The sequence below is a fragment of the Anas platyrhynchos genome, chromosome 18, assembly GCF_047663525.1.
Source record: "Anas platyrhynchos isolate ZD024472 breed Pekin duck chromosome 18, IASCAAS_PekinDuck_T2T, whole genome shotgun sequence".
In the NCBI taxonomy this organism is placed as follows: Eukaryota; Metazoa; Chordata; class Aves; order Anseriformes; family Anatidae; genus Anas; species Anas platyrhynchos.
In genome coordinates this window covers 5,281,389-5,305,803 of record NC_092604.1, presented here as the reverse complement: position 1 = coordinate 5,305,803, position 24,415 = coordinate 5,281,389, and the positions used below count along the sequence as shown (strand labels likewise).

General features: G+C 61.7%; 1 protein-coding gene across 2 annotated transcripts in view; it reads right to left on the bottom strand.

Moving 5' to 3' along the window:
- Window positions 1–265: 265 nt before the first annotated feature.
- Window positions 266–24,415, bottom strand: part of LOC101796328 (uncharacterized) — a 70,149-nt gene continuing 45,999 nt past the window's right edge. The window contains exons 7-65 of one of the 2 annotated variants that reach the window (XM_072025091.1): window positions 24,293–24,331; window positions 24,119–24,172; window positions 23,413–23,466; window positions 20,817–20,924; window positions 20,673–20,726; window positions 19,877–19,930; window positions 19,714–19,758; window positions 19,396–19,449; window positions 18,942–18,986; window positions 18,790–18,843; window positions 18,661–18,705; window positions 18,340–18,393; window positions 18,177–18,221; window positions 17,941–17,994; window positions 17,518–17,562; window positions 17,078–17,131; window positions 16,699–16,806; window positions 15,632–15,685; window positions 15,260–15,313; window positions 14,855–14,899; window positions 14,285–14,338; window positions 13,572–13,616; window positions 12,965–13,018; window positions 12,203–12,256; window positions 11,744–11,797; window positions 11,397–11,450; window positions 11,116–11,169; window positions 10,879–10,923; window positions 10,387–10,431; window positions 10,102–10,209; window positions 9,801–9,854; window positions 9,531–9,584; window positions 9,252–9,305; window positions 8,950–9,057; window positions 8,827–8,880; window positions 8,524–8,631; window positions 7,815–7,868; window positions 7,632–7,685; window positions 7,401–7,454; window positions 6,973–7,026; window positions 6,346–6,453; window positions 6,152–6,205; window positions 5,982–6,035; window positions 5,704–5,757; window positions 5,527–5,580; window positions 5,367–5,420; window positions 5,146–5,199; window positions 4,612–4,665; window positions 3,742–3,795; window positions 3,605–3,658; window positions 3,377–3,430; window positions 3,276–3,293; window positions 3,059–3,112; window positions 2,861–2,923; window positions 2,446–2,611; window positions 1,983–2,089; window positions 1,790–1,870; window positions 1,389–1,577; window positions 266–1,193 (exon numbers count right to left, since the gene is read on the bottom strand). In XM_072025091.1, the coding sequence (XP_071881192.1) occupies window positions 1,044–1,193; window positions 1,389–1,577; window positions 1,790–1,870; window positions 1,983–2,089; window positions 2,446–2,611; window positions 2,861–2,923; window positions 3,059–3,112; window positions 3,276–3,293; window positions 3,377–3,430; window positions 3,605–3,658; window positions 3,742–3,795; window positions 4,612–4,665; window positions 5,146–5,199; window positions 5,367–5,420; window positions 5,527–5,580; window positions 5,704–5,757; window positions 5,982–6,035; window positions 6,152–6,205; window positions 6,346–6,453; window positions 6,973–7,026; window positions 7,401–7,454; window positions 7,632–7,685; window positions 7,815–7,868; window positions 8,524–8,631; window positions 8,827–8,880; window positions 8,950–9,057; window positions 9,252–9,305; window positions 9,531–9,584; window positions 9,801–9,854; window positions 10,102–10,209; window positions 10,387–10,431; window positions 10,879–10,923; window positions 11,116–11,169; window positions 11,397–11,450; window positions 11,744–11,797; window positions 12,203–12,256; window positions 12,965–13,018; window positions 13,572–13,616; window positions 14,285–14,338; window positions 14,855–14,899; window positions 15,260–15,313; window positions 15,632–15,685; window positions 16,699–16,806; window positions 17,078–17,131; window positions 17,518–17,562; window positions 17,941–17,994; window positions 18,177–18,221; window positions 18,340–18,393; window positions 18,661–18,705; window positions 18,790–18,843; window positions 18,942–18,986; window positions 19,396–19,449; window positions 19,714–19,758; window positions 19,877–19,930; window positions 20,673–20,726; window positions 20,817–20,924; window positions 23,413–23,466; window positions 24,119–24,172; window positions 24,293–24,331 (3,810 nt within the window). In that variant the 3' untranslated portion in view covers window positions 266–1,043. The remainder of the gene's footprint in view (window positions 1,194–1,388; window positions 1,578–1,789; window positions 1,871–1,982; window positions 2,090–2,445; window positions 2,612–2,860; window positions 2,924–3,058; window positions 3,113–3,275; window positions 3,294–3,376; window positions 3,431–3,604; window positions 3,659–3,741; window positions 3,796–4,611; window positions 4,666–5,145; window positions 5,200–5,366; window positions 5,421–5,526; window positions 5,581–5,703; window positions 5,758–5,981; window positions 6,036–6,151; window positions 6,206–6,345; window positions 6,454–6,972; window positions 7,027–7,400; window positions 7,455–7,631; window positions 7,686–7,814; window positions 7,869–8,523; window positions 8,632–8,826; window positions 8,881–8,949; window positions 9,058–9,251; window positions 9,306–9,530; window positions 9,585–9,800; window positions 9,855–10,101; window positions 10,210–10,386; window positions 10,432–10,878; window positions 10,924–11,115; window positions 11,170–11,396; window positions 11,451–11,743; window positions 11,798–12,202; window positions 12,257–12,964; window positions 13,019–13,571; window positions 13,617–14,284; window positions 14,339–14,854; window positions 14,900–15,259; window positions 15,314–15,631; window positions 15,686–16,698; window positions 16,807–17,077; window positions 17,132–17,517; window positions 17,563–17,940; window positions 17,995–18,176; window positions 18,222–18,339; window positions 18,394–18,660; window positions 18,706–18,789; window positions 18,844–18,941; window positions 18,987–19,395; window positions 19,450–19,713; window positions 19,759–19,876; window positions 19,931–20,672; window positions 20,727–20,816; window positions 20,925–23,412; window positions 23,467–24,118; window positions 24,173–24,292; window positions 24,332–24,415) is intronic. The other variant, XM_072025090.1, reaches the window with a different exon arrangement.

Sequence of the window (24,415 nt, the reverse complement as noted above, 5' to 3'; positions counted from 1 at the left end):
AGCCACCGAGTGTGTTTTTCCTTACGGGCAGAGCTGGCACTGCATTTTTCCGGCCGCATTTGCTGCTTGAAATAATGATAACAACAATAAAAGCCTCCCCCCTCCCCGTGCTGCTGCTTAAAACCCTGCCCCCGCAGCTCCCCGCAGCAGCCACCAGCCGGGTGTGGGCAGCTGGCGAGGGGTGGGAGCTGGGTGCAGTTCCCCCCCAAACCCGCTGCTGCTGGGCAAACAAACAAACCCACCGCCCCCCCTGCCTCGGAGGGGAGAAACCGGACTTGGCTCACAACTAATTGTTCTTCCTTCATTTACTGCCAAGCTGCCCAGAAGCTCTGGCTGGGGTTTTCCAGGCGGGGTGGGTGCACCCAGCACCCTGTCACAGCCCAGCTCGGATCCAGCCTCCTCCCGGGCTACCCAGGGCTGGGGTGCTGGCGTGCCCCCGCTCTCCTTTCCTACCCCTGCCTTGCGCAGGAGATTTCTTCTTTTTGCTGCAGGGTTTGACCTCCCCCTGCCGTGACACCCCCACGCACTCCTGTGCCCAGCCCTGGGTGGGCAAAGCGTGGCAGCAGCCCTCGGGTAGCAGCAAGGACAGGGCCAGGACCAGCAGAAAAGGAGCACGAGGCCAAGAGCACGCAGCAGGACGGGGACCACGGGGCTCCAACCCCTGCTGCCGTGCCTTATGGTGCCCATCACTGTGTGAGCCGCAGCCCCAAAACACAGCTGGGGCGCGAGGAGACGAGGCTCCAAGCATTTATGTCTCTCCCCAGCACAGAGCCGCCCGTTGCTCTCCCCTTTTCCCACTCCGGTAGCATTTTTGCCTTTTGTTTTTCCTTTCCTGCTGTCATGATCACACGATTCTCACACATATATATATATAATATATATATATAATTTATAGAGCAATGACTTTTGTAAACGGTATTCTACTTCAGAAGGAAGTGTAGTCCATGGCACACTGCAGCTACAGAACCACCTCTGCCCTCATCCCCCCCGGGCCGGGTCGGGGATGGGGAAGAGGCTCTGGTGCCGCGTGCGTGTCCCCAGTTTCAGCTGAAGCAGACTGGTCCCACTGTGAATCCGAACTGGTGCGAGGCGTCGCCGTTGTGAAACACGGCCAGGTCCCTCAGGGGCAGCAGGGAGAGCTCCTCGGTGGTGAACTGGAAGATGGTGTCGGTGATGGAGGACTCGTTGTCCAGCTGAAAGGAGGGCGGGCGGCGCTGAGACCACGTCCCCCTGCCACAAACCACCCCGTTCTCCCAGCCCGGGGCAGCTTCCCGGGGGTGCTCTCCCACCCCAGCCCACCGAGCCCAGCCAGGAGCTCTGCTCCGAGCCCTGGGCACGCAATGCACACAGATTCTGGTGCTTCTTCCAGGCTCGAGCCCCCTGCTCACCAGGCAGCCCTGCAGGGTGGCTGTGTAGCTCTGCTCCCGCGAGTCCGCCAGGAAGAGGATTTCCTTCTCGGGCTGGGGCTGGCCCCGTTCTGGGGCTGGGCTGCAGGAGTAGGAGACCTTCTGTGCGGCCAGGCGGCTGTGCAGCCGTAGGAAGCGCAGCTGCACCGTGCTGGCACCCACGTACTCCAGCTGCAGAGCAAACGAGAGAGAGGGAGGGGTGCTGGGGGCTGCTTGCAGGGTCCGTGCCCCCCACCCTGCCTGAAAGACAGGGCAGGAGGCAGCCCTGCAAAGGCACAGCTCTGAATTTCCTTGCTGAGGGAGAAGGTACCCAGGTGCCTGGGCATCCAGGAGCTGGCAGGGCCCCAGGGAAGGGCTTCGTGTCCCCCCGGCCAGGCACTCACCAGGAAGCCCCCAGGCAGGGCACTGAACCACTCGAAGGTGTCCTTGGAGGTGTAGGTGCTCAGCCAGGCCTTGATGGGGACCTGTGGGGTTGGGGACCATGTCCCATGTCCCGGAAGGGGTTGGTGGCACCGCCAGGTTGAGGACCCGGCCGTGCCAGCCCACGCAGGCTGAGGGTGTCCTGTGGGGCTGTACCTGGTTGTGGACGGGGGATATGCAGGTCTCGCCCCCTGCCGTGAAGTTGCAGAAGGCCAGCAGGGCGTCCCGGGGGCTGCCCTGGTTGGGGTCGATGTAGTAGTGCCCTGCGGGGACGCAGAGCGGGGCTGGAGGCACAGCGAGGGCAGCACACGGCTGCCACCCCTTCCCCGGCTGCACACCCACAGGCTGGGGATGTGCTGTGTGCCTTCCACTCCTCGCACCCACCCGCACCCTGCACACCCTGCCCACGAGCACCCAACACGCACACAGCCCCCCAGAACCCTGGGGCTGGAGCTGGTGCAGGAGGACATCCTGCATGGAGGAGCTGAGGATGCCCATAAACCCTGCTGAGCTCATCCCCCCCCATCCTCCTCCTCCCTAATGGCATTTGTAGAGGGAATCCTGGCCCCATGGCCCTGGTCTGAAGGGCCAGGGGGACAACGCAGGGCGTCCCCTGTACCGTCGGGCAAGCTGGGGTGGGCCAGCAGCAGCTCCTTGCAGGTGGCCGCGGGGTTGTCCTTGGTGCCATCGGGGTGCTCCACCAGCGCTCTCAGCTCGCGGCTCAGGGCCTCCAGCAGAGCCCGTGCCACGGTGCGGTTCAGGCGGTCGGAGGGGTGGAGGAGGTGCTGGAAATCACGGGGACAGAGCCCAGCTCCCGTTGGCCCCCTCGCATTTTGGCCAGGAGCACGGCCAAGTGCTGGGGGAGGTGTGGGGGGGACAAGGAGCGAGCCTGGCCAGGTGCAGGAGGGATTGACCCATCTGCGTGCTCTGCTCTTTGTGCAGAGGGACGTGAGGCGTTGTCACTGTCCCTTTGTCCCCAGCAGGCAGCAGCCACCAGAGCCAGGAGCCCCCCAGCCCCACGCAGCCCCACTCACCCGCAGCTCCTCCTTGGATAGCTTCAGCGCGGGGCCGCTGGGGCCGGGGGGGCCGGCGGGACCCTGTGTGACAGTGACAACGGTGACACGGGAAGCCCCTGCCACCCTCGCAGCTCCTCCGCCTGCACCAGCACTGCCCGTCCCCGTGGCACCAGCCACCACTTCGTGTCCCCAAGGGACGTCGGTGGCTTTGCTTACCGGTGGTCCTGGCTTGCCCCTGGGTCCCAGCTGGCCCGGGGAACCTTTCAGCCCCTGCCCGAGGATGAGGAGGAAGAGGAAGGAAAGGCGAGGTGCTGAGCTGCTGCCTCACGTCCCCACAGTGGGCACGGGGCTGTCCCGCACCCCCAGGACAAGGACACGAGGGGACAGAGCCCCGCAGCAGGGCTCACCCCGCGCCCGCTGCCCCCGCACTCACTTTTTGTCCCGACAAGCCCTGGAAGAGAAAAGCAAGGGGGGGCCTCAGGGGGAGGCTGCCGGCCCTGCGGACCCCATGTGCTGGGGGGGCAAAGGACTTACCGGCTTCCCGGGGAGCCCAGGGAGCCCCCGTGGGCCGGGGGGGCCAGCGTCACCCTGCAGAGGAACACGGGGACGTCACACATGGCCCCAACAGCGCATCTCCCAGCCCTGCTCCCTTATTTCCAGCCCCTTCCCCAGGTTGCTTTTTGCTGGTGTATTTTGCACAAAAGGGGAAGAATCCACCCCAAACACAAACCCCTGCCCTGTCCCCCCCCACCCCGCAGGTACCTGCGGTCCCTTGGGTCCCGGCCTCCCGGGGACGCCGTGGGGTCCTTGCTTGCCCTAGGAGACGCGGAGGGGAGTGACACGGGGTGGGACACAGCGGGGTGACACGGGGGGGGGAGAGGCACAAGCCCTCCACGCACCTTGAAGCCCTCGTCCCCTTGCTGCCCCAGGTCGCCCCTGCTGCCCTTCTCGCCCTAGGAGAGTGAGGGAGAGAGTTGGTGGCCAGGAGGGGGGTGGAAGTGGCCAGGGACACCACCGAGGGGGGGGGGACCCTGCCCCAGAGCCCCCGCTCTGGTCACTCCTGTGGCTGTATGTGATGGGGTGGGCACAGGGGGTGCTGCCCGGGGGCAAGAGGGTGTCTGCCTGGCCACATCTCCCCGGGGCAAACAGCTCCTGGCCTCCAGCAAGCCGGGCAGGTGGCTGGGGGTGGGAAATTCCCAGAGCCAGCCACCTGAGAACCTTCCGGGGAAAAAATAAATAAATAAAATAAATAAATGACCCTTTTGGTCTGTTAGCGGAGCGTTTCCATCCTCTGCTCAGCCGCCAAGGCAAGGCTGGGAGTACTTTACCCCAGGGTAAAATATTGTCCTAGGAAGGCTCAAGGAAGTGCTTGGAAAAACTCACAATACGAGGAAAAACTCAAGGAAAATAAAAAAAATTCTGCGTGTGCTGAAGTCCTGTGGGAAGAAACCCCCCCGAGCACACCCCGGCAGCCCCCTGCAGCCCCTGGCCTCGCCGAACGCCCTGGCCTGCAGCTTCTGCCACTGCTGCTTCAGCTGTAATTAATTTAAAGCCTCATTTATCGCTGCCTTTCACTTCCCGAAGGCTGCGAGCAGCCACCAGCCCCCAGGGCCTGCTTGGCGCTTGTATTTATGGCCTGGGGGGTGAGGACAGGGCCGCCTGCACCAAGGACACTGCAGGCCTGGGCGTTGGGGATTGGGGAGGGGGTGCAGGGATCCAGCCTCGTGCCAGCCCGTGCCCGGGGCCCCAGCCCCATAAACGTCACCTACCTTGGGTCCTTTCGGTCCTGGGTCTCCTCTGATGCCCTTCAGCCCCGGGATGCCCTAAGAGAGACGAAGCGACACCGCTGGCCCTGCCTGTGGCCGAGGAGGGGACTCGGGAGCCACGAGGGCTGCGAGAATTTGGGGTGTTTTTAGGGACCTCGAGGCATTCCTCAGCTTTCATTTTCCCTTTTGGCAGTCCCTCCTCGCCTTCCCTAACCCGCTATAAACACAGATCAGGTCCCCTGGCTGGCTGCAGAACATCCTGCCTTTGTTTTCCTTTCGGTGCCATTTCCGAAGCTGTTTTATTATTATCGTTACCGTTTAACTGGAGAAAAAGCAACTCCCAACAGCCAGAAAATAAACTTGGCCTTTTTTTTTTGCCTAACGCTAAGCTGGGAGGGGAAGGCAGGATGAGAGCTGTGCAGCACCTGGAAGCCCCACTCTTTTTAAGGCCCCTGCTCTGGTTGTGGGGGGCACCCACAGGGTGCAGATGGGGAGCAGGGGGCACCCCAAACCTCGCTGCTTGGTGCCAGTACTCACGTAGGGTCCTTGTGGGCCCTGGGGCCCCGCCAGCCCCTCATCACCTGGGTGGCCCTGCAATGCAGAAGCAAGAAACCCTCTGCTGGGGCAGGACGGGACTGGGAGGGACTGGGAGGAACTGGGGGGGGGGACAGAGGCCTGGCCATGTGCCACGGTGCCCCTCTATCAGCCCGGCCTTTGGGCACAGCCTCAAAGGCACCCAAAGCACCCTGGCCATGTACCTTGTGTCCGCGGGGGCCCCTCGGGGGCCGGTGTCCTGCCTTGCCTCGCTTGCCCTGGGGACAGGAGACGAGACTCAGAGCACAGTAATTTCATCGACCCCACTGCCTGCGTCCCCCTCCCCATCAGCCCAGCTCTCCGCGAGGACGAGCACGCCCTTACCCTCCTGCCAGCTTCTCCAGGGACCCCTTCTTGCCCCTCACGCCCCACATCGCCCTGGGGAGAGAAGAGAGGAGCTGAGAGATGTTTTGGACATATGAGCCTGGGGCGATGCTGAGCAAGGGAGTCCCTCCTGGTGCTGGTTTCTCCCCAGGGACCATGGCTTGGCCCCCCCAATACCTTTTCTCCTTTGCGACCTTTCTGCCCTTGGGGACCAACTTGTCCTGGAGAGCCCTAAAATCCCAAAGGAGAAAGCAACCCCCTGTTAGGGTGCTGGGATGTCCCCACACCGCTCTCACCCACACCATGCACAGGAGCAGGGTTTGAGCCGAAGCCTCTTTGGGGCAGTGTTTTGGCAGGAGCAGGAGCACCCGTGTGGGTTTTGCTGCACCTCCAGGAAATCCCAGCTCAGCTGCCCGCACCGGAGAAGCACCAGCACGGCCACCCCAGCCCCTCACCGTGCGCCCTGGTTTTCCCGGTGTGCCCGGCTCCCCTTTTGCACCCATCAGGCCCTAAGGAAAAATTAAATAAAACAACCCAGCTCCAAAAGATGGCATTCAGGAGGTAATCCCCAGCTCCTCGGGCAGCCTGGTGAGGTCCAGGTTGCAGGAGCAGGGCAGCCACTCACCTCGGCACCGCTCGACCCCGGGGCTCCGGCATTGCCTGGTGTCCCCAGGGCACCCTGGGTTCATTGGGGCACAAAGCAGGGACCAGCATCAGCTCCGGGATCAGGGGCAGGGCTCCTGTTGCTCCCCGAGGGACCCCGCTGCCACCTCCACCTTTCCACCCCGTGCCTGTGTCCCCACAAAGCCCACACCTCACCTGCCGGCCCGGCTTCCCCGGTGCGCCCACCACTCCTCTGGCTCCTCGGTGCCCGGTGTAGCCCTTGAACCCGGGGCCACCCGGCTGCCCGCGGGCACCCACCAAGCCCTGCGGGACACACGTGCTGAGGGCACAGCCGTGCCCGGGCAGCTCAGTACTCGAGGACGGGGCTGCAGGCAAGGCACAGCACAGAGCAGCATCCCCAGCACTGCGCACCGCAGGCTGTAACCGTGCCGTTTGCCTCCCGCCCAGCCCCTGGAGAGCCCCGCAGGCTTGCTCGGTGAAAGCTGGAGGAAAGGAAGCCAAAAACGAACCCACCCTGCTTCGGGCAGGCTCTGGGAGCCGGGGATTAAATGCACGGCGGCCACAGCAAATTTTGATGATTTATTTAATAGCCCTATTAAGATGCCTTTAATGAGCTGTGGTTGTAGAGGAACCAAGGAGATGACAACTCATTCCCGGGTGACTGCAGAGCCAGCCAGGGCAGAGCAAGGTCCCTGCGTGCACCCAGGCTCCTGCCCCCAGCAGCAAGCAGCCCGAGGTGCCCGGGGCTGCCCGCTGGTGCCTTTATTCCCGTTCCACGCTGCACCTTTGGAGGGTTTGGCACGGAGGCAGGCTGGTACTCACCGTGGGGCCAGGCTGCCCGCGGTCTCCCTTTGCTCCATCGTCTCCTGCAGGTCCCTGCGGTGATGTTGGGGGGTCAGCACAAACCCGGGCCCACCACGTGCTTTGCAGGCATTTGGAGTATCCCCTCCCACCCTCAGCCAGCCGAGGGGTGCGTGACAGTGCCTGGTGGCACCTGGGTGCCACGGGGTTGTCGATGTGCTGAGATGGCAGGGGTGGGTCTTGCACAAGGCATCAGCACCCCTAAATGCTAAGCTGGTTTGTGGGGTGGGGGCACAGTCCCCCTGCTGGGACTCAGAGCCTCATTTCTGACTCCCCCTCCGAGCAGTTATGGGGCAACAACTCCTTTGGCTTCAGCTTGTGCTGGAAATGGCAGAGCCCTGGCGAAGCCTCGGAGAGCTCCCAGCTCCACAAGCCCAGGCCAGCAGTACCTCCAACCCAGCAGCACCAGTGGGGCCATCCCTGCCGCGGGGTCCTGGGTCTCCCTGGGGAAGAAAGGGAAACGCTCCCAGCTCTGTTCCTGGCAAGCTTCTGGCCTTGGAGATCTCGGCTCGAGGTGCCAGGGTCTGACCCAGGTCCTCCGAGCGTCCCCCACCAGCCAGGGAAAGCAGTGCTTGGGCAGAGCCCAGAACGAGACGGGCAGGAGCATCGCCCCCCCTTACCTTCGCTCCCTCGAGACCTTGGGGCCCTGGAGGACCTCGCAGACCTGTGCTGCCCTGTTTGGGGGTCAAGAAAAACCCGGGGCTGACAAGCTTCAGCCCTGCCCGATGCTCCTGGTCACAAATGTATCTCCCACCCCCATCAGCAATCATCCCGAAGGGGGACAGGGACACGAGGTGACTTACCGACCGCCCTCGGGCTCCTGCAGGTCCTGCAGTGCCGGTGACACCGACCTGGCCCTGGGACAGAGAGGGGGACGCGCTCAGCGGCAGGAGCTCGGCTGAGGGCAGCATGAAACGGGCACACGGCTGCTTCCTTCAGGCTGGCAGCCCCACGGGGACAAGAAGCTGTCCCAGAGGCACTGGTGGCTCCTCCCTGGCACTACAGGCACACGGGGAGAGCACCCACAGGCACCAGCGGCTGGAGGAAAAGAGGCGCGAGGCCGGACCAGTCCTCCCAACACGCAGGAACTAGGCAGAGCTCTGGGTAGCTCGGGCTCCTCGTGGCTCTGGGGTCCCGAAAGCTTTCAGAGACTGAAAACCACCTCTGAGAAAGTCGTGCAAAGGCAAAGCCCATGCAGGCAGGCTGATCTCACGGGGCCAGATGAAACTCTGTGCACCAAGCTGTGTTTTTCTGCCCAGAGGCTCACACGCAGGGAGCTGCTCCTGCCCAGGCCTGGCACGCACCCTTTTGTGCCACCAGGACCCAATTTGGGTGTCACGCCCATGAGACACAAAACTCCCAAATTAAGATTTGCCAATTCTTAGCGTTTTCTGTAGCTCCCGGAGCCTGAGGTCTCCTGCTGGGGGCAAGCCCTGTTCCTGAGCACCCCACACCCAGCTGGGGCAAGCGCTGGAGCCCCACGGCACTGGAGCACTCCCTCGCTGTACTTGCCAGCAAACCTTCCTGGCCCTTCTCTCCTCTGGGGCCTTTGTGTCCGATTTCCCCCGTAGGAGCTCCTGGTCCTGGCACTCCAGGAAGGCCCCGAGGGCCAGCATCCCCCTGCTCCGAGATGGAAACAGCGGCGTCACGGCGAGGAGGAGGAAGGAGAAGCAATTAAATGAGTGTCCCCACGAGGACACGTCCCCCAGGCACCCATCGGGTCCCGGGGACACCCCTTTTCCTGCACCCATCCCACTGGGACGAGGCGGGGGCAGAGCACGCTGCGGGTGGCAGCACAGGAGCCACGCTCCCCACCTTGTGTCCCCGCGCTCCCGGCTCTCCTGGCTCTCCTGCCTCACCGACATCGCCCTGCCGGGGGGAGAAGCACCATCAGCACCCGAAGCAGCACCCACGCCCCAGCCCTGTCCCGGCACACACCTCCTTGCCCTGCTCCCCGGGCCCCCCCGGTGGTCCCGCTGGCCCCTCATCCCCTCGTTCCCCACGGCTGCCTCTGACGCCCGGAGCTCCGCGGGGTCCTGCTTCTCCCTGGAATGGATGAAGACCCCCAGGGTTATTGTCAGCCACCATCTCCAGCTGGCACTGGCCCTGCCCACCCCTTCTCACCACGCAGCCCCCTCCTCACCCCCGGTTTTCCTTGCACTGGGTGCCAAAGGTTCATGAGGGCCCTGCTTCCCCCTCCCATGCCCAGGCACGAGCACGCTGGGGCCATGGGAACTGACCTGCTGCCCCTTGAGCCCCGGCTGCCCCTCGGCTCCTGGTGGTCCCGGTGGTCCCTGCGGAGGAAGCACACGGCCAGACCCTGGCACACCTCATCCCCACCGAGCTCCAGGGCTGGGGATGTTCTCCTGGGCAGGCTGCTGTCTCCACTGCCCCCCACTTTCCTTCACCCCACGTTGCACAAAGCCCTGGCCCCACTAGCAGGGATGCAGCCTCAGCCTCGGGCTCTAGCTGAGGGTTGCCCCGAGGCGGGCAGGGTGTGGGGTGTCCCCGCCACCTACCTGCTCGCCATCCAGCCCGCTGACACCGCTGTCCCCCACATCTCCCAGGGCACCCTGCCAGGGGGCACAGGGATGTGAGGACAGGCAGCTGTGGTGTGCTCACCAGGCTCATCTCCCACCTTGCATCCACCCCCATCCCGCTGGGACGAGCACATTTGGGCTGCAGCCCAGGAGAGGGAGCACCCCTTGTGCCAGCAGAGCCAGCCCAGAGGGGTAGCTCCAGACCCCCAGGGCTGGCAGGGGGAACCAGGCATCCTCCTGCTCCCGTACCTGCTCTCCTCTCATCCCTGAAGGCCCCTCAGGTCCTCTTGGTCCTTCCCGACCCTGCAAACGAAGAAGCCACGTTGGTGACAAATTGGCATTAACCCAGGGGGTCCCTGCAGCTCCTGAGCTCGGGTGCTGGGGGGCTGAGGACACAGCAGCCAACGTCCTGACTCTGTCACCAAGCCCCTTGTACCAGCCTCCCTCCTCCTCCCCTCTGCGTGCAGAAGGAAGCCCTGGTCCTGCTGGAAAAAGGCAAGGCTGCAGCAGGAGCCGAGCTGCACCCTGCAGCAGCCAGGTTGGCACTTACCGGGTACCCGGGGGGGCCAGCAGCCCCCGGCATGCCGGCTGCTCCTGCTTCCCCAGCCAAACCAGGCTTCCCGGGGACACCGTCCAGCCCCCGCATGCCGGGAGCTCCCTGCAGGGCCAGAAGGATGTTAGAGCACCCTGAGGTGTAGCCCACGGGCAGCCCCTCTCCCCCTGGGAGAGTGCTGAGATGGGGGAGACCCCCAGCATGAAGGCACCCCAGGTCCCTGCGGGTGCAGGAGGGCACAGCCTGCAACCCCAGCGTGCAACCCGCAGCTCTCCCACTCACCGGCAGCCCTGGAAGCCCCCGAGGACCTGGCTCTCCTGCTCTTCCCTACAACACAAGGGCTGTGAGCAGCAAGGGAACCCCAGCAGGCTGCAGCTGAGACCTGCCTGGGTCACCCCAGGGATGCAGCAGGGCAAAACCCAGCAGGCAGCGAGAAGGACCAGGGTCCTGCATCTCCCCCCGACAGCAGATGGGTGTGGGATCCACATCCCTAACGCTACAGGCAGTGTGTGGTGTGCGTGGTGTATGCTGCAGGGTACTGCAGAGCATTACGTGGCTGTATTGTAGGGCACGCCAGGGCACATGTTGCAGGGTGCATGCTGCAGGGCATCGTAGGGCAAATATTACAGGGTATGATTACAGGGTACATGTTGCAGGGTGTTCAGTGGCATACATTGCAGAAAATTGTAGGGCATCATGGCATGTGTTGCAGGGCATTGCAGAGCACCCAGCAAGCCCAGAGCAGCCCCGCTCCCCCCTGGGATCCAGCCCTACCTGGGAGCCGGGAGCACCTCGTGGCCCGGGGGGGCCTGGCAGGGCCTGGGGGAGGACAGAGATGTCAGAGCCCTGCGCCCAGCCCCAACCGCGGCCCCGCAGCTCCCCTCTCCCCACGTAGCCCCTGATGCCAGAGGCAAGGGTTTCCCTTGCTCTGTGTCCAGCCCAGCAGAGTGCTTGGTGCTGCCTCAGGGAGGGGGAATTTGGAGCCACCCAGAGGTGTTAAACAGCCCTCACCTTGGGACCGGCTTTTCCAGGGAATCCCGGCGGGCCTCGGGCTCCTGTTTCACCCTGTTGGGAAGAAAAAAGAACAAAACCACACACCAAAACCCCAAACCCTTCTTTTCTGTCACGTGTTTCAACGCAGTAACTCCCCGAGGGACAAAATCTAGCAGCCTGCCATCTCATAAAGAGGCTGAGGAGCTGACGTGTGGGGAGAGCTGTGGGGTCGGGTCCTGCCACCCTCCTCCTGCCCAGCACCAGCCATCGGGGTTGGTGCTGCCATTTCCCAGCTCTACCTTGTCTCCCCTTCGCCCCGGCCTCCCGCGGTCACCGGCTGGTCCCGGGTAGCCCTGGGGGAGAGGATGGCGTTAGGAGGCAGCTGGGGCCGTGCTGCACCCATGAGGTTTGGGTGGTTGGTGGTGATGGTGGTGCTGCGCTCATCCAAAAGCATTCTGATGCCACCTTGCACGGAAAGGTCTGGTGGCCACGGGGTTTCCCCTCTCCCAGCAGCACCAAACCTTGCTCCTCACCCCCACCCCTGGACCCCACACCTTCCCTGGGGGTCTGGGGGTCTGGGGAGAGGAGCTGTGCTCCAGCGAGCCCCCGGCGCTGCGCACGGCCAGGCAGCAGCCGCAGCACTTACATACATGCCGACAGGTCCCTGCGGCCCCTCCGCGCCAGGCTTCCCAGGCAGACCCTGCCAGGAGAGACAGGAGCTTTCACCACCCTGCTCGCGTGCTGGCAGTGCTGGGGGGCTGGGCTGGGCAGACCCCATGGGGGGGAGCAGATTGTCCACCTGGGAATGCATCCTGGGGGTGCGCATCCTGCTTTTTGCCCCACTTCCAGGCTGTCAGCCTGCTCTGAGCAACGCGTGTGTCCCTCCGAGTGTCCCTGCTGGGGACTTGGGTCTGAATTTTATGCCCAGCCGCGGTGGGAGCAGCTCAGATCCCCCAGCACCGTGTTCCCACCCTTGGTATCCACCCCCAGGGCTCAGCAACCACCCAAACCCTCCCCATATCAGCCGAGAGTCGCTCAGGGATGTTCATCACCCCTGGGTGCCCCAACCAGCCCCCCGGACACCCACACCCCCATGGGTACTCACCTTTGGGCCCAGGGAACCCGGCTCTCCATCAGGTCCAGGTTTTCCTTGGGGGCCCTTTATATTTAAGGGAAATGTTCAGGGAGGAGGGGGTTGCAATGAGACAAGCCCCACCGAGGCACTGCTGGCGCTCCTGTGCTCCGTGGTGTCGGGGGCAAACCCTGCCTGTCCTGGCAGCTCCCACCAGCACCGCAGGGCTGTCACCATGCAGGGTGACAAAACCAGAGGGGTTTTGCTCTTGGGGTGCCCACCAAACCCTAGTGAGTGTCCTCCCAGGGGGCTCGTCCAGCTGCAGGAGCTGCTCTGGCTCCCGGCAGGGTGCTGGTGTCCACCCCAGCCACATGGGCGAAGGCAGGGGGTTGTTCTCCGTCACCCTGCACCTCCAACTCCCACCCAGGGAGGTGGCGATGGAGCAAGCACTTTGGTCCCCTCTGGTCACCAGAACCATGCCCCCCAGGTGGGAAGGGGGTTCCATGAACTGCCCTTCCCCACAAAGACCACCTCTGGCTGGGGAAAGCTGCAGAGTCCTCCAAGTCCTCCAGGCAGACTGAATCTTTGGGGAGATTATCCTGCTCTTCCCTATATGCAGCTGTTTCTGCTGCTAAGGACTTTTTTTTTTTTTTTTAATGCTTTTTAGCACAAAAAGATTCAGACCCCACAGATAATCTGATCCCTTGCTGGTTCCCCAGCAGCAGCAGCAGCACAAGCCCTCCCTGGACACCCTGCTGGCTTTCCACCACCCTTTTCCATGCGGGTTTTCCTTACCGTCGGTCCAGGAGGTCCCGCATGCCCTCTGCCCCCCTGCACGCCAGCAAAGCCCTGGAAGGAAGGGCAGAAGATGAGCTCTGGGTGAAAGGAGAGAAGCACAAGGGGTGGCAGACAAGGGGCTGGGAGGAGAGCAGAGACAGAAACACCCGGGGTGGAGAGGAACCCCCCTGGGAGCATGGGGGCACAAAGCAGCACAAAGCAGCGCACAGCCCCCGCACAGCAGTGCCCATGCAGACACCTAGACTGTGCTGTGCAATGACAACAACAAAGTCAGAAGCACTTCTCTGTCACCCAGACCAAAACATTTCCCCTATTTTGTTGTCAGGGGAACGCCAGCTTCCCTGCCAACCCCCCCCACTTTTTTTTTTTTTTCCTTTTTTTTTTTTCAGAGTAAAAATAAAGAAGTATTCGAATTTCTGCAGACGGGACGACTTGCCACTGGTGATAAGAAACATGAATTTTGCAATAGCCACTTCTTAAATGCACCCCCTGTTCCCTCTTCCTTGCCTTCTGAGAGCACAGCTCCACCAAGGGCAGAGAGAGGAGAGCAGAGGGGAGGATGGATGGACAGAAACGATGCAGACAGACGTGCAGCTCTACTCACCGGGGGTCCCATCCTGCCTGGGCTGCCCACAGCTCCTGGGGGACCCTGCAGAATAAGGCAGGCGATGGTGAGGATTGGGAGACAGAGGCAGCCATCCCATCCCATCCCATCCCATCCCATCCCATCCCATCCCATCCCATCCCATCCCGCACTATGTACAGGGTTGTAAAGCCCCCACGAGTAAAATCCTGAGCCAACTCATTCCCACGAACACAGTGAGGAGTTTCCCCATCTCTTTGAGCCCTGCAGTGGTCAGTGCCTGGTACCAACGGCCCTATGGTGCTGTGTGGGGGCAGCACTAGGGTCAGCCTGGCTATGGACGGGTTTGGAAGAGTACCCCCTGCTCCAGCTCACCAAAGGCACCATGACATGCAGCCTTCACCTGCGGCCCCAACCCTCATACACTGCGCCTGCCTCGCAGATAAGCAGCAATAGGACCAGAGGGAATGGCCTCAAGTTGCACCAGAGGAGGCTCAGGTTGGAAATGAGGAGACATTTCTGCTCAGAAAGAGCAGTCGGGCACTGGGACGGGTTGCCCAGGGAGGTGGTGGGGTCACCGTCCCTGGGGGTACTCAAGGAGAGGTTGGACATGGTGCTTGGGGACATGGTTTAGTGGGTGACGGTGGTAGGGGGACGGTTGGACCAGATGATCTTGGAGGGCTTTTTCCAACCCAGCTGATTCTGGGATATAATATACAGTACGGAATGGGAACCTGTGTACCAGGCTTTCCTTCTGTGCCTTCTGCTCCTGGCATGCCTCGCGAGCCCTGCAAGGAGAATCTCCTCAAAGCAGAGCCCAGCGACAGACACAACAGCTTCCCATCAGCCATGCCCTCCCACAGCAGCCCAAATCATGCCAAAATAGCAACAAATACACAGTGACATCGTCCCCAGGGTCCGTAGGAGCCTCGGGGCCTTCCTAAGCTGTCAACAGCTCTTCAGCATTGAACCGCCCTTGACACGCTTCTTGTCTGCAGCTCTGTGCCTGTGCCTTGTAAAGCTCGGGGATGAAATCAGAGCATGCAGAAGGGCAGCCCCAAAAGCAAAATGGGTGAGGGGTTGAGAAGAGACACAAATTCCTGAATTTCTAAGCCCAGGACAAGAGCGGAGTGGCGGTGCATGGTGGGTGATGAGCCTGGTGTGCAACGTGCTAGAGCCCAAGGCGCTCACCTCCAGCGCTTCCAGCACCAGCCCCAAGCAGAGCCGAGCCTCTGCCCGGGTCCCCCACCCGCTGCCCCCCTTCAGCCCCACGCACGGCGCTGGACGTGGTCCTGGCTCCTTACGGGCAGTCCTGGGACTCCAACCAGCCCGCGCTGGCCCACGCGGCCCTGGAAAAGAGCGAGTGCTAAGAAAAGCATCCTTCTGGCAGCATTAAAGCAGCAGATTGAGGGGACTGCAACAGAGCTGGTGCTGGGAAGCATTGCTGTGAGAGGCTGTGTGACGGTGCTATGGGCCTGCCAAATGCGGAGAACCGGGCAGAGCTCAGCACGGTTTGGTCAGGTCGTGCTCCCTGGTGCCTCCCCCTTCGAATGGGGGCACAGAGGAGAGGGAAGGAGCTCTATGCATCATCCTTCCACCCTGGGCAGTTGTCTCATGCCACCCAGCAAGGGACCTCCAGGGCTGTTTCTGTCCCCCCCACCCAAAGATGCTCCCAGATTAGCCTATGGGTACCACAGCCCATTAGTTACCCTGGCTCCCCGCGGTCCTGGGGTTCCCTTTGGGCCATCAGGTCCTCGACTTCCCTAAAATTCACACAGAGGGAAATGCAGGCATTTTAGGTAACCCTGAGGGTCCCCACCAACCCTGCACCCCAGCGAGCACCCAGGGGACTCATCCTGCCCTGCTGCCTAGGAGGCAGGTAGCAGATGCAGGGATGTCATCCGGGGGGGACAAAAGTCTGGGGACTCCCCGGGCTTGGCCACAGCCTGATCCCCACGGGGGTGGCAGTGTGATGCTGTCCCATGGGTACTGGCACCCACACTGGGGTGACGGGGCAGGGTGGCCACGTCCCTGTCCCTCTGTGTGGGACCAAGGGCAGCCCCATGGCTGCCGGTGCTGACCTTCGGTCCTTCGCTGCTGTTCAGCCCCGCCGGGCCGATCTGGCCTTCTTCCCCCTGCGGGGAGAGGAGAAGGGTGGCCAGAGCTGCGCCTTGCCCTGGCAAAGGCAGCACCCGACCCCCTGGGGAGGTCACAGACCCCCAGAATCAGGGGACAATAAATGAAAGGCGCTAGGAGCCATGGCACCGGTCGGGGTCATGGTGTGCTCTGGGCTGGCAGCTCCCCCTGCCCCAGGGTTGTGAAGTCAGCCGGAGGAAAAGGCTGAATGGGACCGTGTTGGCCCAGAGTAGCACTGCTGAATATTTTTGTTTCCTGCTGATCGAGTTCGGGTAACTTCAAGTGCTGCCGAGGCTCCTGCCTGCTCAGACACAGCCCTGGCACCCGGCTCTGGCCCAGCCACAGGGCCCGACATGACAGGAGCCATGGCTGGGGCAGCGAGGCCTAGCAAGGCCAGGGCAGCTGTGACACGAGCGGTGCCACCATGCTGTGGCACTGTGCCTGGGGACGTTGGATGGTTTGCTTCTCATCCCAAAGAGAAAACATGAGGGCACATCCAGGCAGGCATCCCAAAAGCCCTCCAAGATGGAGGGCGCCATGCACAGCACGGCCTCATAGGGGGGCAGGCAGGTGGGGAAGCCGCTGGAGGTGTGGGGCCAGCCCCAGGGACAAATATCAATCTGCAGCTGGGTTCAGCCATCCCAATGGGTCACTGGGAGCGTGCACTGTGGGAAATGGCACCCGAAAAATCCTGCCTTTTTGTGGTCCTTGAGTGTTGTTATTTTGGCTTTTGGGAACGGGCAGGGGCCAGGCAGTGCTGCGGGTGCAAAGCGAGGCAGCGGACTGAGGGATGGCTGCCCTCTGAGGGGTCTGGAGCCAAGCTTTGCAGTGCTGCAGGCTCCAGGAGGTGTCATTAGGAGGCTTCTGTACTCCGTGCCAGCTGCTGGCAGGGCCTTCATCCCATGGGAGGAGGATGAGGAGGTGGCTGGTGGTGCTGCCCATGCACCCTGCAGCCCTCAGGGCTGTCCCCCCCCAGCCCACCTGCCCGTCACCCCCCAGCACCCTGCCTTACCTCGGGTCCCCGGGCTCCTGCCGCCCCACGGGGGCCGGGGAAGCCCTGCAAACCCGTCTGACCCCGCGGCCCTGGGGGTCCTGCTGCTCCCTGTGCTCCATGAGGACCCTTGGGAGAAGAGGGGGCAGCACGTCACAGCCAGCCTGCAGCCCCCACCCCACAGCCCCCTCCGAGAGCACTCCAAGGGCACAGAACGGGGCAATGCGACTTCTTCGACACCAAACCAAGGCAGGTGTTTTAGACGTCAAACCAAGGAAAGGTGGCAAGGGGCAGCCAAGGAGCAGGGTGAGCATGCAGAGCTCGCTCTGGCTGATTTTCACAGCTCCAGAAGGCAACGGGGCACGAAGCAGCTCCAAGCTCCATTCTGGGAACCTGGTACCTTGTCTCCTCTGGCTCCCAGGTCTCCCTTGGCTCCAGTGGGACCTCGGCAGCCCTGTAAGAGCAGCAGAGCCAGAGGGCACCCTCAGACCTCTTACACTCTTCACTGCAACCAAAGCGTGCTGTGATCCGATTTGGGCATCACAGAAGAAGCTTGGACTGGTTTGGAGCAGGGCTTTGCTCCTGAGGGGCCTTCGGAGCTGCAGTGGGTACGTGCTGGGTGCGCTCCCCAGCACGCGGTGACCCCCAGCCTGCAGTGACAGCCCAGCTGCACCATCCCAGTGTCAGCCCCCCAGCACCTTGTCCCTGTTGGTGTGTTATTTCACACATCCTGAAGTGCAATCTGAACACAGATAAATAACACAAAGCTGGTGCTTTGGGCTGCTCTGACGTGGCTGTCCCGCACCCTGAGCCATGTGTGGTGTGGGTGCCGTCACTCACCTGCTCTCCTTGGGTGCCTTTTGAACCCGGCAGGCCAATAAACCCCTCGAGAGAGACACAAAAATGCAAGTTAAAGAAACCCAAACCACCCACCACGAAGCCAAACGAGCTGTGCACTCATGGGGACACCAATTTCAGTTCCCCAGAGCTGCTGCTGGTGTCCCAGAGGGATTTGATCCCCAGCAGGAACAAGGCTGGCATGGAGCTGGGGGATGCACAAACCCTCCCGAGGCTACAGCCGCCCACACAGCAGCCTCCCAAATGTCAGACCCCAAAATGCACCATCCACATCGGGCAGCAGGAAGCTTGTGCTATCCTGGGCCCTTTCAACCTTCAGAAACAGGAGCTCAGCACCCAAACTGCTGAAGGAGGAGGGAAGGATGGGGACACCCCACACCCAGCCACCCGCTCCCACACACTTACCCCAGGGCCCTCCTGTCCCAGCTGTCCCCTCAGCCCAAGAACCCCCTCTGGACCCTACAAGGGGAATGTCAGCATCAGCCAGGCCCCCCCAGCTGTGTTTGGGGGGGTCTGCTGCATGCACGGCCCCTCCAAAATCAGCACGGCACCCGTGGGAGGGGGCTGCCTCCACGGGAAGCTCTCGAGCCCGGGTTTCATCCCCACCAGAGGCCAAAGCAAGCTGGGTGAGAAGCTCTTACGGTGTCTCCTTTGGGACCAGAGGACCCCTCCATCCCAGCGGGACCCTGCAGAGAAGCACACCGGGAGGGGGCTCAGCAGCTCCCTGCCCCTCAGCATACATGGGGGGGTCCTGCCCCTCGGAAAGGCGGCGCTGAGCCAGGACAGCACCTGCAGCATCATTACCTGGGTGCCCCCCAGGCCAGGGGGGCCGCGACGCCCCTGCAGGCCCTGTGGTCCCTGAAATGCAGAGTGGGGGATAAAAAGCTACAATTAGGATTAAATCCGTGCATGGCTGGTGCAAAGCCTGCAGTCCTCAGCCGTGACCCGCTGCAAGAGGCGCGGAAGGGATTTTTGCCCCCATCCCAGCCTCTGTGCAGGTTTTGGGGTGGGCTAAGGCCCCAGCCCTGCTGGAGGGGATGCCCTGAACTGGGTGACCCCTGGGCCACCCAATCTCCCCCCCCAGAACCCCACAAGCTCTCCCAAGGCCACGAGGTTTGCTCATACCTTAGGGCCCTGGGGGCCGGGCAAGCCAGGAGGACCCATCTCTCCCTGGGGAGAGAGCAAGGAAGGGACGGGGTGAGAGCAGCAGCTGGAAAACCCCAAATAACAGAGCAGGGTGCCCGGGGCACTCACCTGGGAGCCGTTGACTCCTTGGCACCCGACGGAGCCCGGCTGGCCCGGCTCTCCCTGCGAGGTGAGTGATGCTCAGCCCTGGGGCTGTGGCACCAAGTGGGGGCCGGGGATGGAGCCCCCACCACAGTGGGAACCACAAAGCTGTGACTTACCGGGGGGCCGGCAGGGCCAGCAGCACCCGCTGGGCCACCTTCTCCCTGGAACAGGAGGGAAACGATGCCTTTTTTTGGCTTTGATTCTCTCCATTTGGATTTCACATCCCAAATTCCCCTTCCTCCTCTGCATTAAGCACCAGCCACTCAAGGACCCCTCTAGGTGACCTTTGTTTCCCCACTCCCTGCCACAAACCTCTACCAAAGTGCTTCAATTTTCTTTTTAACCCCCCTGTAAGCCCTTCCCGGGGAGCCTCCCAAGGAATTGCCAGCAGCTCTGCTATCAGCACAGAAAACCCCAGGTGCAGCCAGGCTGGGATTTACCTCAGCTGCTGGTGCCCACCCAAACCCAACCACAATTCGGTGAGCTCTGCAAGGGCTCGGTTCTCTTCATCGGGCTGCCCAGTGCCTCTTCTGGGGGAGCTGGGGGCCCAGAGAAAGCCAAACCCCTCACCTCCGGCCCTGCAGGGCCCTGGAAGCCCATCGCGCCCTTCAGACCCGACATCCCCTAGGAGAGAAGGTGGAGGGGGAGTTAGTGAGGTGCTGGCCCCGAGGTGACGGCTGCTTTTGTCTCATCCCCTGCAGCAGGGCTGGGGAAGACACAGAGCCCCGAGGGCTTTGCCCAGAGCAAGACGGAGCCAAGGGCTGCCCAAATTGCGTCTCCAAAGGAAAGGGGTCGGTCATGGACGGGGGAATGAGGATGCATCAAGAGAGAAGGAGAAATCCTGGCACAGCAAAGATTGGGACATCCCATGCTTCTGCACCAACTCACCGGAGCCCCTGCAGGACCCGGCGGGCCGCTTTCTCCTCTCACCCCCTGGAAAAGCCAAGAGACGTGCAGGGGAGCATGACCCAGGGGCAGGAGCAGGACGGGGAAGGAGAGGTCCCTGCCCAGCCCGGGCAAGGCTGCAAAGGGCAGGGGCAGACCCCCTCACCTTCGCCCCCTTCTCTCCTTTCTCACCAACTGGTCCAGGGTCACCCAAGAAGCCCTGGAAGGGAACAACAAGGATGGATGAGGCACAAAGAGAGCATCAGGAGCCAAAACACAGCTGCCGTGCCTCAAAGGAGCATCAGTGTGGTGCGGGGGATGGAGACCCTCATGAGTGCCCCAACCCCAGGAGAAAATAAAATAATAAGAAAAAATAATAAGAATAATAAATAAATAGCCCCAGAGCCTGTCCCCAACACATTGCCACCTTGCTCCAGTGTCCCAGGTCAGCGTTGTGCCATGTTACACAGTGGTGGCAGGGACAGGGCTGTACCCAGTGCCAACGCCCTGGAGGACACCGGGTCCCCAGGCAGGTCCCCCCGCAGAGGCTGTGGGGCACGAAAGGAAAATCTCCAGCAGCAGCCAAATGCAGTGAGAGGGACCCCAGGGCAAGAGGTTCTGTCTGGATGGTGGAAGGATGCTCGGAGGGGACACAGAGTATGGGCCAGAAAAGATGCACAAAAAGCCACCTGGGCTTTCTTCTTCCAAAAAAAGGCAAAGAATCTGGGCTGAAATGACGAAGGGATCTCCAGACACCCTGGCCTGATTGCTCAGTGCCAAAATCCCTTGGGCACTCCTTTGGGTGAACTCACAGCCCAGGTATGGGACACAGGCACTCAGAGGAGTGCTACTGGTGCAGTACCAGTCAAACCAGTAATGGAAAGGTGTTATCACTTGGAAAACATTCGCAGCACGAGGTGCTGGGGATGGCACAGACCCACACCCGTGCAGCGCCACCTTACCTCTTCCCCCTTCTCGCCAGCCAGCCCCCGGTCCCCTCGGAAGCCCTGCAGGCCCTGTGGGGACGAAAGAAGGAGCAGAGCAGGCGCTGGGCAAGTTCCCAGCCCGAGCTCCCTGGGGATTGCTGCTCTCTGCAACCCGCTCACCTGCTCTCCTGGCAGCCCTGACAGCCCGGGTTTGCCTCCCAGGCCAGGGGAGCCATCGGAGCCGGGCTGTCCCATGCGACCCGGTAAGCCCTGCAGCCCCGGCTCGCCCTGCGGAGAGAAGAACCACACACAGGGAGTGAGCCCGGGCTGTGCACACCTCAAACACTGCCCTCATTGAAACCCCAAAACTCCACGGTGTTGTGAAATGGATGGGCTGAACGCTGAGCTCTGCCCGGCTCTCGCTCTGCCAGCAGTGCCTGCTAACCACCACGAGCCCCTAAGGGATGGGGACACGGGGCAGGGCAGAAGCTGCACGTGCTGCAAGCTGCATCCTGCCAAACCTGAACACCAGGGGAGCACAGCCAGCACTGCGAGAAGCAGAGGAGGAGGCAGGGAATGAGCAATGCACCAGGAGCAGGTCAGGCGAAAGCCCTCTGCATCTGCTGCCCAGCTCTGGGGTTGCACTCAAAGCCGTCTCCGACCTTCCCCACGTGCACGAGCCGGAGCAGAGCCCTGGTGCTGCTCACCGAGCTGAAGCCTGGGGGCAGCTTTTTAATTTTCCTCAGCTCCCTGGTAATTCTGAGTTAAGAAAGGACAAAGATCATTCTGGAACAAGCAGAAGTTATTTCCCTTCCAGTTGCTTTGTTTGGATTTCCCAAGAATTCAGGGACATTTTGTCAGCCCCAAAACCAGGCTTTGTTTGCGTCTGGAAAGTCAGGGTTCAAGGGAAGCGCAGAGCAACACAGCTGCTTCGGCTCCTTTTCAAGGGAAGAATCTGGTCTGGAAACACAGCAGCTTGTCTGGGGGAGGTTTTCTCTTCCAGCTCCCTTCCTAGTGATCCCCTCGCTCCCCACAGACCTCTACACATGCAGCCATCCCCACGCTGCTTCAGCAGTGCCTGCTCAAATTTGAGGCACACAACCCAAAAGAACACAATTTTGTCCCATTCCACTTCAAGTCCCCATTTCTGGGGCTCAGGGAACATTTGCTGTTATTTGTGGTTTGGTCTGTGACGGGTGAACCCGGGCACTGATCCCAAATGCAGAACAGACCACAGGTATACGTGCCCTGAGCAGGGCTTTGGTGCCTGATGGGGATGTGAAATCCCTCCTCGCCCTGCTGCAATCACACCTACATCGCTGGGTCCTCAGAGCAAAGCAGAACAGGGACAGATCCCTCTATGAGCGGGTGCTTCGGGGCCCTTTGTGCATCGGGCAGCAGCATCCACACCACCAGCCACGGGGATGAGGGATGAGGCACAGGCAGTGCCCGGCAGGGATCTGCCATAGCCTGAACGGGCATCACAGCTTTTTGGGACCAGTTCTAGCAGAACCACGGCACCTTGCCCAAAGTGATCACCAACCACAGCTTGGACTCCTCATAATGAGCTGAGCAAACATCAGGCTCGCAGCTGGGTGGGAAAAATGTTCCTGTCCATCTGTGCTCCCCCCGCAGATCCTCCTCACGTGAAGGCAGGGAAGGACTTCGGCACCTTCTGGTTAAGCTCCACTGACTGACTCCAGTGTTTACGTTCAACTGATTTAACTCAGCCCTTGAAGCCTTCCAGATGCTGGCAGCTGGTAGCACGCCGTCCCCACGTGCATCCCTGCTGGGAGGGAGCGGGGCAGGGTAGAGGCCACTTTGCTGCGGGGCGTGCAACAGGGAGTGGATTTACTCCGGTGCCCTGCAGCATAACTCAGATCCTTACTCAAGATTTCACCTCTAAATTTCACTGTGAGCTTTTGGGATTGAGGAGATCCAACACAAGTGGGAGGACCTGGCCCAGATCCTGTGAAGTCCTCCTTTAGACATCGGGGAGAGAGGAAGGTCACCGCGGGAGGGAGGCGAGGGGTCAGGGTGCTGTGCCTGGGGGTGCTGGGGAGGGACAGGGGCACTGGAGGGCTGAAGGAAGAAAACCACCGGGCTGAGTGGTGAGGAGCAGCAGCAAAGGGGGCAGCACTGCTCGCCCCCTGCAGCAACCAGGACAGAGACCATGAGAACCAGAGGTGCCAGGGGACACCTACAGACCAGCTCTCCTCAGGCAGTACCAGGCTTGGGGTGTGCCAGGTCACCCAGCGAGAGCTGGGCACCACCGAGCACTGGTGGGGAGCCAGTGGAAACCTCCAGCAGTGCAGGGAGATCGGGATACCTGCTCTCATCTCTTTTTATCACTGGGGCATTCAAACCCCACAGCTGTGCTCGCTCATCCCCGGGCAGGCTGTGGGGTCCCGGGGTTCTGCCACGCAGCAGCGCCGCTCTGCCAGAGCTGAAGGCTCACACGTCCCATCAGCAGGGAACTGGGTGGATATTTTCCAGGAGGTGACAAAGGGACAGTGCATGCTGGCCTGCAGAGGGGACCAGGGCTGCTTCTCACACAGCCCTTCTAATCAAGCACACATCTCTTTGCAGAGGTCCCAAGCCAGTAGCAAATCTTATTTTTAGGATTCCTCCCCACCCGGTGCTCCAAGGTTTGGTGCCCCAAGAAGGGCACAGCTACCAAGGATCCCACTGAGGGCACGTTCATCCTCTCTGAACAGAACCACCTCTCTATCCCACCCGGAGCTCTGCCAGCAGCCCCCCAGCCCCGGGCACTCACCGTGTACCCCCGTTGGCCCTTCTCGCCCGGCTCCCCCGGCTCTCCCGATGGCCCCTGCACACAAACACGGATCAAGTCAGCAAACGCTGGCCATGTTCCCCCTGGCCGTGTTGCAGAATCCACCACGCTGAAAGATGCTGGAGCCTCACGGATACAGTTACGGGGAGAACAAAGAACAATGCTCAAAAGCAGCCTTGGGACTCACATCCAAGGATGGATCCGCACCCAAGTGCCCTGCGGCTGCACCGGGGCTCGCTCACACCTTGGCACCCTGCCCGCGTTCACTGCTCTGATACCCACAGGAGGCTGGGGTGCATGCAGTGAGGTGGAACCATGGGGCTCACAGACCCACCACCCTCTGCAAGCATCCCATGAGCTGCTCCTTGGGTTGTTCTTGTGGTTTTCTGAATGACTTTATGCTGTCCTTATCCCAACACATGGGCGCACACAGGAGCAGCGTCGGGAACCCAATCCCCAGTGAGAGGGGCTGCTGGAGGGAGGAGCAGGGGCAGGGAATGGAGACATCTAATGCCACCTGCCCATCGGTGGCCCACAGACAAGAAAACCACGAGGCCTCTTTGAAATCCACCCCCAAGACCTTGAATTACAGCTGAATTTCAGGGAGCCCGGGATTGCTCAGGGGCTGGGACACGAACTCAAATTGTCCATGGGCAGGCTGGAGCAGCCCGGAGGTGTCCGTGCTTACCGGCACTCCTGCTTTCCCCGGGTGTCCTGGAGGGCCAGGGGCTCCAGGTTTCCTCTGGATGAAAGAGAAAGACACGATGGCAGAACAGATCTCACTGCCAAGGAGCTTGGAAAGAGGAAAACTCAGCTGGCCATGCAGAGGGAAAACCAAACCCCAGAACTTAGCGGTACTCACCGGCCAGCCCGCGTGCAGAAGTTGGTAAAATGGTGATTGCTGAAAAGAGAATGGGAAAAGATGTCAAAAAATCCTCCCCAAATCCCTAGTCTCTGCTGGTTTCAGTCTTTTGGGAACAGGCAG